This window comes from Tachypleus tridentatus, chromosome 9 (genome assembly GCF_004210375.1).
Source record: "Tachypleus tridentatus isolate NWPU-2018 chromosome 9, ASM421037v1, whole genome shotgun sequence".
Lineage (NCBI taxonomy): Eukaryota > Metazoa > Arthropoda > Merostomata > Xiphosura > Limulidae > Tachypleus > Tachypleus tridentatus.
Window position 1 is genome coordinate 95,887,671 of NC_134833.1, and position 17,891 is coordinate 95,905,561.

General features: G+C 32.4%; 1 protein-coding gene across 1 annotated transcript in view; it reads left to right on the forward strand.

Annotated features, from left to right (window-relative positions):
- The window catches only part of LOC143227197 (neuropeptide S receptor-like), a 44,176-nt gene extending 27,365 nt beyond the window's left edge, over positions 1 to 16,811 (forward strand). Inside the window, exons 2-3 of the mRNA XM_076458690.1 lie at positions 4,299 to 4,532; positions 15,178 to 16,811. Coding sequence (XP_076314805.1) covers positions 4,299 to 4,532; positions 15,178 to 15,894 — 951 coding nt within the window. The 3' untranslated portion in view covers positions 15,895 to 16,811. The remainder of the gene's footprint in view (positions 1 to 4,298; positions 4,533 to 15,177) is intronic.
- Positions 16,812 to 17,891: the final 1,080 nt, after the last annotated feature.

Sequence of the window (17,891 nt, forward strand, 5' to 3'; positions counted from 1 at the left end):
AACCTACTCTTATAGTTGGATCAGTATAATCTACTCTTACAGTTGCATCAGTATAACATACTCTTACTGTTGAATCAGTATAAACTATTTTTATGGTTGGATCAGTATAACCTACTCAAGCTCTGCCCGATTTATCGTCACAAGCCTGCAGCTTTGGCTTTCGGGCACGTATAAAGGATGACAGAAAAACAGCCGTATCTTCTATTTGTTTTAGTCTTCAAAAGTCTAACAATATTTTTATTTTCAATTTTAAGGATTTTTTAAATACTTGTTGTTTTTACTAAAATGTTTTGGAATTATGGAGTGTTTTCAATATATGACTCGCGTCCTGCATTTTTTATATTGGAAACTATAACAGTTTCAATATTTTTTGTTGAATGTCTTAGTCTATTTATGTAATTTATGACTAACTTATGAAGTAATGTATTTTAACAACAGTTGGATCAGTTATTGATAACAAATGTTGTAGTTAAACTTGCCCTTTAATTCTGCACCTTTATGAACGCTATCGTTTGAAAGTCTGACTGGTTGCAATCCATAACACTTAAATAATATCAACATTGGTATTTCCATACTCAAGCGAATGAAGATATTAATAATGTTGTTGAATATAGTTTATGATCAACTACTGAGCAGCAATAACTTTAGGGCTACTTTAAAAAGCAATTGAACAATCTTTCTTTTAATAATTAATTACTGATCAACGAATGCCTGAAAAACATAGATTCATTGATCTGTATAAGAAGATGGCAAGTGTATTACAAGGATTTGGATTTGTTTTTGTACTGTAATAAGAATCTTGTACTATATTACAGATTTATTCTCTGTAATTGCTGTCATGATTTAATAAGGTTTATTATGTTGTTAGATGTTTTTGTTTTACGTTTATAATCAGGTCAAAAGAAGTAAGGTTAGGAAAAAAAAAGTTATAAACCAACCAACACACTAGTTGAGTCAGTGAGTTAGAAACAAGCTAATTAACTTCTACTGTGCTTATCTATATCATTATTGACTAAATAATATTTCTGTTACGATACCGGTATTTTATTCTACAAAATAATTTCTTAAGTTTTTTTGTTTTATATAAGTAGTTATAAAAAGAACCTGAAATGTTCCATTTCAGATGAGAAGTCCCATACGTAATTTTACCATATGTAGTTATCGTGACGACATTTGTCTGTGTGATGACTTGCTGATTGATGATGCGTGCTCAACCTTCGCCATCAGAATCTGACTCGTCTCGACAAAGGTTGCTAGACGACTAAATATGATGGTGATGGTCTAGAAACAAAATCTTTATCAATATTAGACACCAGAACGTTGCTTTCAGTTTTACCCTTCTATTTGACTTTTTTTTCGTATGTCTTTATTTTATTCTATTTGTAACTATTCAAGCAGGATAAATCCTTCAACAATCATTTGTAATCATGTTTTGAACACAAGTCTTACTACACAACACTAGTTCTTGACGACGTACAATTTCGCCTGGATGAGCATGGTATTTGTTAAGAAATATTTACTAATGTCGTGCAGATTCTCACACTGCATGAAGCTAAAAACTAGTGTTTTGTAATTAAGATATACCCCATTCTTTCTCTAATAATACTCTCATTAACAGTCACGTTATAATATTTAATATATATATATATATATATATATACAGGGTGGACAAAAAAGTGCCATCCTTGAAAAATATAAAAAGATAACAGAAAAAAAACAAAAACTATACGTTTTTGGGACGTACTCGACGATATTTGTTCAAGTATGATCTCAAATCATAATTTCAACATTGGCTTTCGTAAATACCTAAACCTTTCGTGATTTTAGTTACTTTTTCTGTTAATCAAATGTTGTGAACCTGCTGTAATTTCTTAGGTCCTCTTATTACAATTAGCTTACGAAATGATCAAAGAAGTTTCTCTGCAATTGTTGAGTCATTAGAGGATATCTTAGAAACACGACAATTGATATTGTGGAATGGCCAGACGACCATACTTCTGTTATGAATCCGATTGAAAATTAATGGGGTATGGAGAAAAGTTCATTTTCCTTGTTTGGCTTGCGATTTTCCATTAATTGGTTTAACTTAATTTTCACGTATGTGGAATTAGGACTAGCCTAATATAAGTTCTTCGAAATGCAAGTACTGTCGAAACATTTTTTACAATAAATATCGTTGAGCTCATAAATCGTTGTTTAGGGACTTACTGTTCAATGCAATGCTGCTTTCTTACACAAGCAACTTAAATCTCCTTAGCTGGCTGAGCTTCAAGAGATATTAATGGGTTTAAGGACTGAAAATATCGTTGGTAGCGAATGTACACCAATGATGAAATAATGCGTGGTAATCCTTACGCATAAATAGGTAATAAAAGCTCATATATAAACAGTGATATTTATTACTGATTTTAATTTTATTTTTACAGATGATCTAAGCAGGTAAACTATTCTCTTTAAAAGTTAATTGTAATGTTAATTATTATTACATGCTCGTTCCTATGAGAGCTTAGACCAAGTGTTAAGTGTTACGAAACTTAACATTTGGAGATGGTAATTATCCACGAGGTAACCTAGGTGTCCAATAACCAGATAACCACGTAATAATATATAAATAGAAGTTATGATGTGATGATCTGGGTATACAATTAATCACAGGATAATATGAGAATACAGATATTGAAGTCACAATTTGAAAAACAAACATGTTATCATACTTTCTTTTATAGTGAATTTTAAAACTCTTCAAATATTTAAATTTTTAAGGCATTTAGTTTTATATTATTACTGTTGAAATAAGGCCACCAACTTCATTGAGTGTAGATTTATGAAAATGCACTCTAAGCAGCTTTCAAGGCATATTTTTGCAGAGTAGTTACTGGAAGTCGTTATTGTGATCCATTAATGTTACAGAAATGAAAGTAATAGTTTATAATGTTATTAGAGTCAATAAATAGCCAAAGAGTATAATAAAACTTCATTATATAACATTTAGAATATGGATTGTGTGAATAAAAAGTTCGTATAATTATTAACAGTGTATTTCTTTAACATACTTCAGTACGTTTTGGGTAATCAAAACAAGACAAACAAACGTTTTAAATCAAGAGGTGTTTACCTATCTTATCAGTGGAAGTACAAATCCTATAATTAGAGCGTTTTTGAAATGTGTACCTTTCTTCAAAATGGGCAAACTATTAGATCAGTCAGTACTTTCCGATGAAATCAAGACAAGATATTAAACATACGGACTCATGATTTCCAGCTGAATCGAGGCATTATATCAAGCTAGTGTATTAACGTTTACACATAAGAGATTCAAATATCAAAAGTTTGAAAACTTATTATGATTCTCCGTCACAAACTCCATCTGGAAATTGGAAGAATAGGATTTGAAATTTAAAACTTAAGTTTTTTGGTTTTTATTAACTTGTCTTTAGTTTAAATGTATATACGTCTGAAATTTTTTTCCTCCTGTTTAATTTTATGCTAGTTTGGTGAAATAATTGTGATATTAATGTTAAAAATTGAAGATCGGTACTTTCTATTTTTGAACAACAAAGAAACTATATCAACAAAGCACAAAATTCGAATTTAGTGAACAATGCCAGGTAGAAACTGTACCTTACTTAAAAACCCACCATGGTAACAGCTGTAAACGTATTTAATCAAACTCAGAGGAATCTACAAATTTCGTTATCAGTGGCTGTAAAAATTTACCTACGTTATTGACAAAATACAAAATCTCTCAAATCTATTTTTCTTTTTTTGTAAATCATAAGCGTAAGGGGGAATGCAATAAAAATGAAATGTATGAAAGGAATAGAGAAGTATCGAACTATAACTATATATATATATAAGATTCATAGAAGGAAACATATGAGAATATTATAACGTTTTGCTAACCTTATCTCTGTTTTGAGATTACACTAAACAGATAACATGAAGCAGTTTGCAAGATCTGGTTATTCAGTATGCAGAAATATTACTAATGTAAAACAAATAAACAGGTTTTTCACAAAATACATATTCTTGTGTACTGTTATCAAGACAGTAACTGGATTTTGATAAACATAGCTTGCTTTAAACATAAAATTGCTAAAGTTATAAGACTACTGCAGAAGGCAAACTATTTAATATTCTGTATCCACGGGCGTGTTGAACATCTCCTCTTTAGCCACTAATATTTATATACTTTTTATTATTACCTTAACTTTGTTTAACATACATACATTTTTGTTTACTTCTATAATAATTAAGTTGGTTTAACTGAATGTCAGTTTTCCTTCCTACTACTGCAGGTGTTCGGAGAATGGGTTTTAGGGGAAATTGCGTGTAAGGTGATTGTGTACGCTCAGATCGTAACGCTCGCCAGTACAACTTTCATCCTGACGTCATTGAGTTACGACCGCTATCAAGCAATCTGCAAACCGCTCCAGTCAACCGTCGGGGCGATTCGTGCAAAGAAATTAATCTTCGCTTCCTGGACCTTAGCTTTTATCGTGGCGCTTCCACAACTTTTCATTTTTGTTCAGGTGAGTAAAGAACTTATGTGAACGTTTTATTTTACAATAAAATCAAATAATAAATCTTTTATCTACACGTGTACAAACCAAAGTCAAGATTTTCAACTATCTTAGAATGAAGTAAAACACTTATGGTTTTACTGAAAAAAAATATTCTATAAACTGCTCATGATTTAAACAAAATAAAACGCAATTCTATTTCTCTCGTCATTCTTCACTCTCATGATAAATTAACGAGTCTTATTGTTTCCCATTGTTTACATGCTTGTTTATAAGAGGGTGTAATTGTATACAATGAAGTAAAACAATAAAAGTAAACATTTTTATATATAATGATACAGGTTTTGTGTGATAAGCTGATCAATGTTTCTGTATTGTTCTGAAATGCTTGTACACATGTTCCTATTATTGTCAAAAATAAACAGAACTCCAAAGTATTGTTATTGTAATTTAATAATTTTAACATTTTATTGCTAAAGAAAGTTTTACAGAAAAATGTTTGCAAGCCATTGCCATATTTTTTAAAGTAAATGTTTTTAAGTTCCGTTGTTATAAGTAAAAATACGTTCAAGTAGAAAATTTGAGCTTACAACATATACATCAATAAACCAAAATTGAGATGTCTATTATGAATTTATAACCACCAAAAAGAAAAATTGGTTCATTGGTAGTCCTTGTCATTATTCATTAACTTATCGTGGAAGATGTCTTTAGTTGTTGTTTTGAATTAAGTACAAAGCTACGCAATGGGCTATATGTTCTCTGCCCACCACGGGTATCGAAACCCGGTTTTTAGCGTTGTAATTCCGTAGACATACCGCTGAGCCACTGGGGGCGTCATAGGACTAAAAAAAAGTTTCGGGATATTCCAGCTACCAGATATAAGCTGAACTCGCATATCAAACTAAGTAGCTGTATCGAAAGATCAAATTAAGAGTTAGGATTGTTCTGACCCTTAACGTCTCAACTGTCACTGCTTTTTGCTGGCTTCCGCCAGTCCTCTCTAACATATATTATAATAATAACACTCAGTTTCTGTCTGTCTTAAAAATGAGCGCGCATTTTACCATCTAAGTAAAATTACTATCATACATTTCAACGGATACAAACAAAAGATGGATGTAAATATAATTAGTACACCTTTCGTAAAACAACATGTTAAAGGCTTATCTAAGTTTTATATAACTGACGATAGGTTGTAGAATAGTATTATAAGTTTATTTATTGATATTATTAAGTACGGTAATGTTTAGCCCTAACTAAACTAAATCAAGAAACACACACAAATTACAATGTTAAATCATTTCTTTATCGAATACAGGCTTAACTAATTTTAGGCCTAAGACAAGCGGTCTTACAGATTTCGGTGTCTGTAATTAGAATTTTTTGGTATTATTCTAGAAATCCTGTGTTTAAAGAAGTGCTGTTTCATTAAAGATACTAATTTGATTGCAAATATTTTACTGGACTTTGATAGTTTTGATATAAAAGACAGTTGTTAAAATTAAACAGGCCAATACTCTTGGGTAAGTGCAACATGTCTTCGGAACGTAATTCCAAAACAGCTAGAAAAATGTTTACATCACAACAAGAAGGTATCTTTACTCAAGTAATTGACCAAAACCCCTCAAATTATGCTTTAATTGTGAACTATGTCCCAATAAGAAGTCTCAAAATGGTAAATATAACTTTTTATATGCTATTGTGCTAAACACACATAAAAAGTTATAATTATGTTAATATTCAACTTGATTGCTGTAAATATGACGGCAGATGAAGCCAAGGTATACATGTTGGGGTTGCTGATATTTAGCCCCATAAAATCTTTTTTAAAAAGCCCACATTTGAGCGTATTGGACCAAAACGTAATCTTACAAGTTTCAATTCAATCCGCCGAAAAATGGTAGTCGATTGAAAAGTGTTTGGAAGAAAAAGAAACAATCTAAACAAAAACACAATATGTGTCCTTACAGAGACATAATAATCTTATAATGGAAATGAACAATCGTGTGTTTCTACATTTGTGTGACTCTTAGCTCCCACTTTTTAAATAATTATTACAAAATGATGTTAATTGGTAAAGTTTTGATAAAATGGTGGAAAGTTCCTGCTGTAGAAACACAATAAAAGAGAAAGACATTTCAAACTCTTCAGCCTTTCATCTTCAAGCCAGTATGTGTATGGTGTTGTTAGACTTAATAGTTTTCTGGCGGAAACAGGGAAAAACCAACCAATCATAACACACCTTCTACAATCTACCAGAATACTATAAAGACCAACAACACTATATATACAAGAACCTGAAGAATAAAGGTAAAAGACTTTTGAAACGTAATCTGTACTTGTGTTTCTACAACAGGCAGTTATCATTCATTCAACCATATTTTATCATGAGTGCTCTGCTTAAACAATCCATCACAGAATTATGATAATTGGTTATACCTTGTATAATTGGTCGATACGCAGAAACCGATCTTTGCAAATGCAATGTTCAGTATCTGAAAGTATATTTTTTATAAGACAGAAAACGACCGAGTAAAAATCTTACCAACGACTTTTATATAAGCATAGATGTGAATGTTACCTAGAGAACTATAAGTTACGTATCAGCATTAACTGGTCTTAATGGATATGTACCTGCCAGAAACCTATGCTGAAAAGAGGTAATCAGATCAAAAAGTTACAATGAGCATTAAACCACGAAAAGGTGGAATCAACAAAAACAGAGACATTTACTGTATATAAGTGAATCAACAGAAACAGAGACGTTTACTGTATATAAGTGAATCAACAAAAACAGAGACACTTACTGTATATAAGTAAATCAACAGAAACAGAGACGCTTACTGTATATAAGTGAATCAACAGAAACAGAGACACTTACTGTATATAAGTGAATCAACAGAAACAGAGACGCTTACTATATATAAGTGAATCAACAAAAACAGAGACACTTACTGTATATAAGTGAATCAACAGAAACAGAGACGCTTACTGTATATAAGTGAATCAACAGAAACAGAGACGCTTACTGTATATAAGTGAATCAACAGAAACAGAGACGCTTACTATATATAAGTGAATCAACAAAAACAGAGACACTTACTGTATATAAGTGAATCAACAAGAACAGAGACACTTACTGCACATAAGTGAATCAACAAAAACAGAGACACCTACTGTATATAAGTGAATCAACAAAAACAGAGATTCATTATATGCACTGTATATAAGTGAATTCGAATTCAAATTGTTCAACTACAATCAATAAGATTTTGTTGTTTGACGGTAGAGGGCAGAACAATAGCATAACTACCGTATACTCCACTTACATGGAAGGTTGGTACAAGTCTGAAACTGCATCTCAGCCTACGGCATTGATGATCTGAAAAAAACACAACAAAACTCAAGTGATGACAAATACATATAGATTTTGATTCATCTTATAATTCCCTCGAGAATATGGCTCACTGATCTTCCAGTAAGACAGTAATACTAAGCAAACAACAAATGTGACGAAGTGATAACTTGAAAGAAAATAGGTCTGTAGAACTCTCACAACGTCCTGACATTACTACTCTTGAGGCTATGTGTGTTAGTGTAAAAAGTGAGAAGGTCTAAAAAGTCAAATAAACAATATTGATAAAGTATGAGGAATAATATAAGAGCTTTAAAACAATATTTCATAATTGTAAAATAAACTGCACAGCAACATGAAAATAGAGAGTAATGCTCTGTGTAAGGCATAGGGTTCGCATGAGAACTTATGGAATCCATTAGAGAATTTCTGGCTTTTATTTATATATTTTGTGTGATAATGTTTCGTATCCATATAAATCAATGTCAATACGTCAATATGTGAATGTAGCTATTCCTTATATATTTCCAAATTTCAATTAAATTTCTTTACCAATTAGCACTAAACCTGACAGAGTGGTACAGGATTACCCGAGGTGGTGGGGGTTGGATCCCTACTTAAAATTTCATATTTATAGAATTATTGAAAACAGAATGTCTTTCTTTTCAGTATTGATACTTCTATATATTTTTATTACGTTGCAACGCTTATTATGTTAAGAAAAAATAGAAGTTTTTATTTCACCCGTCCAACTAATGGATGCTTCAGGCGCCTATTAATAAAATCACTTTCTAGTTGCTATTGCTCGCTATTTGTAGTTCCTACATACGCATCACATTGACGTTTTTATAAATATTTCCATTACTATAGACATAAGATAAACACAAGGTAATGCACAAGTCGTGCATTATAGTGATGTATGTCTCCCAGTCCTGCATTGTAATTGCGGATAATATGAGATATATCAAGTAATTATTGCAAGAAACACATGAAAGTAGCGCACTAAGTAAAACACCTTTGTTACTGTATGTTACTTTTAACATAACTGTTTACACATGACTGATTCTTGCATGGGAGAAGGAATCGTTCAATACATTCCTAAGTAATGTTGTTCTTTTCTGGAATAACTGAACTGAAGTAGACGAAAAAACAGTCTAACCGTTACCAAAAATCATGCACGAGAAAAATCCGTTCTTGCTTACTTAGACTTAGTTTATGTTGATGTAATAATCGTATAGAATATAGGTAAAGGAGCATTACTGCTTTAACCACGTTGCATTAATTTTGGCCCGGCATGGCCAAGCGTGTTAAGGCGTGCGACTGGTAATCTGAGGGTCGCGGGTTGGCGTTCGGGTCGCGCAAAACATGCTCGCCCTCCCAGCCGTGGGCGGTATATTGTGACGGTCAATCCCACTATTTCTTGGTAGATGAGTAGCCCAAGAGTTGGCGGTGGGTGGTGATGACTAGCTGCCTTCTCTCTAGTCTTACACTGCTAAGTTAGGGACGGCTAGCACAGATAGCCCTCGAGTAGCTTTGTGCAAAATTCCAAAACAAACAAACAAATGCATTAATTTTATCCTAGTATCAAATAAATGTTTTAATCTGTAACCATTCGCCCAAATAAAGACGGTTGCCTGAAAGATTCTATAAAATTTATTGCCATTTTTGCTGCCTATATATATGTGTGTGTGTATGTGCATCTTAAATATGTGATATATTGCCTGTTTTATTTTAAAATATAAAGTAATATATAATTATCAACAAAGTTTTTTTAAACACACATGACGAGGAAAAAAATTGTATACTAATAGTTTCCAGAAAAATGTTTCGAAGACTATATAATATCTTTAACTTAGTTTGTTATTTTACAAATGGTTAAAACGAGAATATTCTACCTTATTAGACCACTTAACAGACTGAAACACATCTACAAAAATTAATTTAGAAAATTCCGCAACGTATTACAGAACATTCGAATAGGTAAAACATTCCATTGAAACTAGATCACTGTGTTCAGCACCTGAGATATAAAAAAGGGTATTGATTATGTTTTCGAAAACAAAACTAATACCTTGTACGTAATGAATTGAAACTTCTTTAATTAAGGAAAAATACAGAAGCTTACACTAGATCCAAATGTTTATTTTGCAGTTGTTCATTAATTTTAAAGCTACAAAGAAAACAATAAATAACAACTCAATAAAAGAAAGACAACTACAAGGCTAAAAAAATAACTTTTATAAAATATATTATCGTTTGTTTTCAAGAACGAGTGAAAAGCCCCAACCCCACTTGTTCAATAGAAAGTGTGAAGACTTATAACGCTAAAATCCAGGTTCCGATACCCGTTGTGGGCACAATATAGATAGCCCTGGGTTTATTTTTCTACATAACAAAAACAAGTATAATAAAACAGTATATTTAGGTTATTTCAATAACTTACCACATGAATCTTAATTTATCTTTTATGTCTTTGCAAGGTTTTTTCATTGGAATTACCACGTTGTCAAAGATTATGGCTGAAGTAGCCATCACAGAAAGTTGTTTATCATTGTTGTATGTTTTGTTAGGTTTTTTTCATTCATCCAGACGTAGGACAAATCTTGAGTTAAAGTTATTTGCGTAAAACCACCATTGGCTATTTCTTTGAAACTAAAAATTTAAGAAACTGTGATGAATTGACGAAATTTTGTGCTATAAGATATAACGTACAATCTTTTAGGATAAAATAATATTTATAAATAAATAGTTAAAAATTATATTTTTTCTCTTTCAACTAACATAAGTTGTGTGTTTTACATTCTATTACCACATTTGATGACATTGTGGTCAATGCTTTTATTCTTTTAACTTGTCCCCCGCTAGTGTAGCGGTAAATCTACAGATTTACAACGCTACAATCAGGGGCTCGATTATAGCCCCTGAATATTAGCCCAATATTCGTTGGGCTCAGCAGATAGCCTGATATGGCTTTGTCATAAGAAAAACAAATAGTATCTAATGGTGGCGAAGTTTATAAATTTAAAGGCCCGGCATGGCCAAGTGAGTTGAAGCGTGCGACTCGTAATCTGACGGTCGCGGGTTTACATCTCCGTCACACCAAACATGCTCGGCCTTTCAACCGTGAGGGCGTTATAATGTGATGGTCAATCCCACTATTCGTTGGTAAAAGAGTAGCCTAAGAGTTGGCGGTGGGTGGTGATGACTAGCTGCCTTCCATCTAGTCTCACACTGCTAAATTAAGGTCGGCTATCGCAGATGGCTCTCGAGTAGCTTTGCGCAAAGTTAAAAAAAACAAACAAACAAATCTATTAACTTATAGTACCTTTTCTCATGTTGTTACTATGGTTAATGAAAATAGCTGTAGTCAATGACTTTTGTGCTCTTATTACGGTTTGTTGTAGTTATTGTTTATTAAATTCACTGTAATCAACAATTCTATTGACCAAAACCAAACCGCTTTTACTCCGTCTTTCACACAGAAACACTTCCATCTGCTATGTAGATAATTCTACACTCTTAGCTTAGTTTGTCGATTTAAAGCTATACATAAGTCTTTCAAACAGAAAGAAATATCGTTAACAATCAGGGTGCCAAATTTAAGACCCAATTTACCTAAAAAGTTACAGTATTGACTCCAGCCAATTTAGTGAAAGAAACAATACTGTATTGTGACTACAAGTATACATAAGAAAAGACTGGAACATCAGAATATTGCTTTCTCTCTTTTGTTAACTTATTCTGTCAGTCTATATATGTGTATAGAGTATCGAAAGTTTGGTCAAATTTGAATATTGCCACAACTATTTAATTGTTTCGTTTTAAAATAGACCTAAACACTCTTAACGTTACATAAAAAAAGAGTAATTTAATATCAGTTGTAGATTAAGATATATATATATTTTTTTAATATTCAAGGATGTAAATTAATAAAATACATACTAATCACTCCTTTAGAATACAAAATTTACGTAAAATGTAATGCGTATATTATGATTAAAACAATACATTTGTTTGTTTTTTTATGTTAAACACCAAGCTACACCAAAGACTGATTATGCTATTTCCACTGATTTTTAGCGTTACAAGTTCACAGACGAGCTACCGAGGAGTAACATTGTTTTGTGAAAATTATAATTCGAAACACAAATTAACGACATCGTAAAAAATATTTTACACGTAAAAAAAATAATATAAATGGACGAACGATATAAAGATGTGATGTCAAAGAAAAATAGTCGAACTACACAAAATACTAGACCTGTAAAAATGTAATCTACAAAAACGTTCAAGTTATATAAATATGTAAACACGTAATATTAAAGTGGTTAAGTTAAACAAAGCGCAGCTAAGCCTAACTTTCACCTTTTTCTTCATTCATGGCCTAGCATGGTCTGGTTGTTAGAGCACTAGATTTGCAGTCTGTTGTGGGGTGTTATAAGTTAAACATCAGTCTCACTATCCATTTGTGAAGCGTAGCCCAAGAGTTGGCGGTAGATGATGCTGACTAGATGCTTTCCATCTAGTCTATCACTGCAGTACATTTCAAAATTACATATTTATATATTTTTATATAATGTGGATAATTTTATATTACATATTCAAGAAGTCCGGCATATTATGTAACATAATTTATTTTTCAATAAATAACACTTTCTTATACGACCAATCTCTTTGTTTTAACATAACTGCTTTTGGCATGAAAAATGTTTCGATCAGTTAACTATAGATTTAGCTTTTTTTATATTGAATTATGACATTAAGCACCTTTTGTTAAACAAAGTTTGCTATATGGTTAGCATCATTAATTTATATATTACTTTAGGCTCTGACTTCCACAATACACTTACTGCTTTTTCTTGTTGTTATAATAAAAATTAAAGTTCTTATTCATAGTTTGTTTCATATTTATTTTTCTTTAACAGACAAGTCCGACACGATCAGAAGATTAGGGATGCTTGACTCGCAGTCTGATGGTCGCGGGTTCGAATTCTTATCCCATCAAATATGCTTGCTCTTTCAGCCATGGGAGCGTTATGATTTGACTGCCTATATCTGCTATTCGTTGGTAAAAGAGTGGCCCAAAAGTCGGCGGTGGTTGGTAATAACCAACTGTATTCCCTCTTAGTCTTTCACTGCTAAATTAGGAACGAATAGCGCAGATACCTCTCGTGTAGCTTTGCGCGAAATTCAAGCCAAATTATTCCTGTTACATAACAGATGGACAGCAAGTTATCACTTAGTCCTTTAAGGTTATATCTACACACAGCCTTGAGAAAAATAATATTTAAACACACTTTTTTATCTTTCAGGAAATAATTAATACGTTCATAAATCTCTATAAAGTGCTTGCTTCCAAGACTGTGAATGACGCTTATTTCTATAAATTATTTTCTATTAGAAAAATAAAGCTTTTTAAGTATAACATGGCCTGTCTTTTCTAAACCTTAAACTTCTATTATTCCCTCCTATTATTTTCACGATACAGCACCAAGAAGTTACTAGTCTATAATCTACTGATGTACTGTATACTCTTGTAAACTTCAGTATCTCAACCTATTCTCGTAAGATAATTTTTCTATCCATGGAATCATATTAGTAGCCCTCCTCTAAACTCTTTTCAATAAGCCAATATCGTTTCTTGGATAAGGTGACCAAGTCTGTACACAGCATTCCAAGAGTTTGGTTTTGTTGAATTTCCGCAAAGCTACTTTTAAAAAAATGAAATTATACATCTAAATGCTAAGCTTAGGTTGATATGTAAAAAAAATCAGGTTGTTCGAATTTGTAATATTAGTTCACTGAAAAAGAATTTGAATTATATGGTAAGCTGGATGAATAGGTAGCAGATAACTTTAACTTGCAATAAAATAATGCATTACCTTGCAAATTGTATATCGCAGTTTGAATTATCAATATAATTCTGATGGAAATCACTTTAAAAGTGTTATGAAAGAAAAAATATCTTAATGTTCTGGTTGATCAGTCTCTTAAATCATTTGAGCAATATGCTGATGCCAGTTGCTAAGCAAATAGCAACTATGTTTAGTCTTGATCTCCTTACTTTAGTAAGAATATTGGATTGTTGAAAAGGATTGAGAGAAAGGCCATTGGAATAACTAACTGATTAACCGTGGCGTCAGTGCATTAGATTAGCGTGTGACGTATTCAGAAGGTCATATCTGCACCCTGAGAAGGGAGAAAAATAAAATTCTTTGTGACAGAAATCGGAGGCGAAACAGGAAATTATATATGCACACAGGATAAAGATTTCGCGAAGTTGAGGATTGCACATCGCGTAAAAAACAGTTTTTCCAGTATCACAAAAGCAAGAGCTCTATTATATATGATACATAGGAAGAAAAGTTGTCATACGACATTAGGTTAAAATCCCTGAACAAATATTTTTTCTTGAAAAAACGAGTTAGAGGTTACCTGATTTAGATATTTAAGATTTGTAAGGGAAATTATAATGCTAATGCTTCATATCTTTTCGTAGTTAATGGTGAGAATAGTAAGAATAGAAGACACAAATATAAGTTTTAGCATGGTTTGAGTTATCCTCAATTGAAACAGGATGTCTGGCCTTTGAAGCAAGTTGCTTTTAGATGTGGTTTATCGAGTTAATTTAAGGATATTTAAGGTAAAGCTTGATAAATATTTGGATGATAAGTGCTGTATAATTGTGTTGAATTTATCATGACAAGAATGTCATTTAGCGACAACAAATAAATTATTCGCTTTACTTGTTAAACAAATGTAATTCTCCACAGTGTCATTTCTATATCTTTGTAAAATACATATTACCTAAGTAATAGCACATATTATCTTTAATACATATTGTTGTACAATGTGTTAAGCTGATATTTACCACCAACTGTCAGTTACCAAATTACACATATGCACAACATTTTCAGTATGCTGCTCTCATTTGCTTGTACACATACACTGCTTTTTTCTTTGGTAAAACTTTACCATTTTTTAAATTTTAGAACAGACTGAGATTTTTACCCAAGAATCAATAAGTTTTGATAATGATGTTTCAAAACCTTCACTTTTATTGGATAATGATTTCCGTACGTTATTATACGTTCACTGAGTTCAGCTCTTTGGGATAGAAAATAAATTTAAAGCAGCTTACGTTATAAGTTATATTATATTGAGTTTATAAATATGTACAGTATATAATATTATACGTTAGTTTTAATATGAGAATAGAATATGACACTCCACAAGTAATTTATCTTATGTAACAAGATATTGACAGATGATTAATTTTAACACGTTATTTTCCAGAAAGAAAATGGCATTACCACAACAGGTCGAGTACGATACGAATGTGTTAGTCAAGGCTACACAGCCATGTGGCAAAGGAAAGTCTATTTCACTTGGCTCACCACCTACATTCTGATTCTACCAACCATATGTATCAGCTACTGCTACGTCAATGTTCTACGAGCTCTCTGTGCAGCTAGCCGTGAGAACCAGAACAAAAACAAAAAGGAAGAGATCTACCTTCGGCGCTCCGTCAGTGCCGCAGCTGTAATTCCTCGCGCTAAAATAAAAACTCTTAAACTCACAGTTTGTATTATTGGGAGCTTTGTGGTCTGTTGGACTCCTTACTTCATTCTTCATAATATACGTATTTATAGTAATTACACCATTCAGGTGCCCAAAGTTATGATTGTGGGGGCAGAAACCCTGGCATTACTAAACAGTGCGCTGAATCCGATTTTCTACGGCTACTTTAACGTTCGTGTTCGAAAAGGTTTCATTGAAATTGTTTACAGGAAGAAAGACTTTCACAGTTGCGTGGCAACGTCACAGTCGTACAGCAATCCGTTGGATTCTGTAGATAATCCATACAGCACTGCTGTCATACAGAACCACAACGTTCATCGGAAGAACATAAAGGAAAGATTTAATGTCGAAATGTGGAACCGGACGACCACCCACATGCATGGTGGAAGATACCGACATCCGAAAACTGACTTTTCCTGCTCACACGTGTAAACACAGTACAACTTACCGATTCGTATTTGTGTAGTGGATTTTATTAGCTTGCATTATTAAGTCTTCGTTTTTGTATTGGGTATTACTTGATTTTTCTCTGAGAAATATCCAGTTACTTAATGTTTTTTTATACTATCCCTAACACGAAATCGTTACAGATATTTTAAATTTAGATGTCAACTCATGATTCTGTTGAATAATTAATCATATTCTAAAATGTGTTTGGTTCCTGCTATAGTACTTGTCAATATGACATTTATTTGAACTGAATTTGTGATCTCAGCACATAGCACAACATTGTAAAAAAATATACCGTGCATGATCGTGTGAAAGTCTTTACTATACGTTCCCGAAAGCGAGACTAATATATTGAATACGTGTGTTATAAACATTTGTTGTTTTTATAAAGCTACAAACAGAGGATCTGTTAGTAGTTAAACGTGTATGAACGTAGAAGTTACCGACAACAGCACACTTTGTGAAAGTGTGCAGTAAGCTTAATTTACAGTTGGAATTATGATGATATGCTGAACTGCCCTGGCCAGTACCATTAGATTCATATGTTGGATCACATTAAGCACAATGTGCCAGAACCACATTGGACAGTAAGATCCTAATGGTACTGTGCACCATATCGGAAAATACTGACAGAGCGTTTTGAGAGAACAAGTTTGAACGTATTGTTGAATTTTGAAGATCAAATATCAGATAAAGTGTTAAAAGTTAATCAATGGAAGTAATAGTTGCTTCTACAGAATTTCATTCAGCGATGAGATTCATTGTAAGTTAATGTAGCAGTAGATTTAACGGTTGTTTCTATGTGCGCATCATATAGTTGTATGAAACTGGACAAGAGTTTTGTAGATGTGAAATGTTTTCTGGCGTCAGTGATTCATTTCTTAGTTAGCATGAACAGTTATTATAATAAATGTTCTGTTGGTTGTATCGTATTTAAAATGAATAAAATACTTACTTTCCTTCCATGGATAATTTTTACAGCACATCATAAAATTGAAAGTACAGCTGCAGTGTAACTTCACCTGATTCTAATTGGTTACACGTTGTAAGTTGTCTGTAACGAAAGCACAATGTCATAACGTATCATGTTCCCTCGGGCTATTTCCCTGAAAAAAAAAACAACACTTTTTTGTATTTAGATTGGACGATTTCATAATTTGTTTGTGTTTTCATAATCATCTTAATTTTATTATTGTTGTAGTATAATCATATGTTAATGTTTTCTAGTAATTACAAAATCCTCGTATAGGATTTTTGATGAAAAACAAACTGTTTGAAATTAAAAATCTAAAAAACTTGGATAAATAGAAGCAACTACTGATTTTGATGCAATGAGAATATTGTTTAACATTCAATGACACAGCTTATCTATATAGTTAAAAGTCTGGACAAGGTCTTGGAAGGTAATGACATCTATTTACACAGTAAGCCGATTAGAAACCAATAGTTTCTCATAAAAACAATTTAGATGTCACAAAAGCAACTAGACCCCTTACCACCACTAAGCCAGAAATCTTTATCTAAATCCCACGTGATACTCCAACACCACCATTAGACAATGTGTACGTCAATATATTAACCAACCAAGAAGCACCAGAACGCTTGACGTTTTACTGGTTAAAGAATAGGGCATTGTCCTCCAATAGCATTGTCCATTAAGTGATCACACGTCTGCATAAGAAAGCTTGATGAACAATAGGAACATCATTTACTTAAAATACAGAAGTCTGAATAAAAAAGCATGGACTAAGCCAATATTATGTATTCCATAATATTGACGATTGTGAATCTAAATTGGACAACTGAAGCAAGGGAGATGTAACAGAAATGTTTCAGGGAGAAAAAACACTATTTTGCGCAGTAAAAAGGAGAAAATGTTATTTTTTCTTAATTCACATCATAAGACGTGCGCACACAACGTTGGACAGTCGCACACCCTTCGTCAAATTCGAACCAAGGTAAGTCTACTAGAATACATT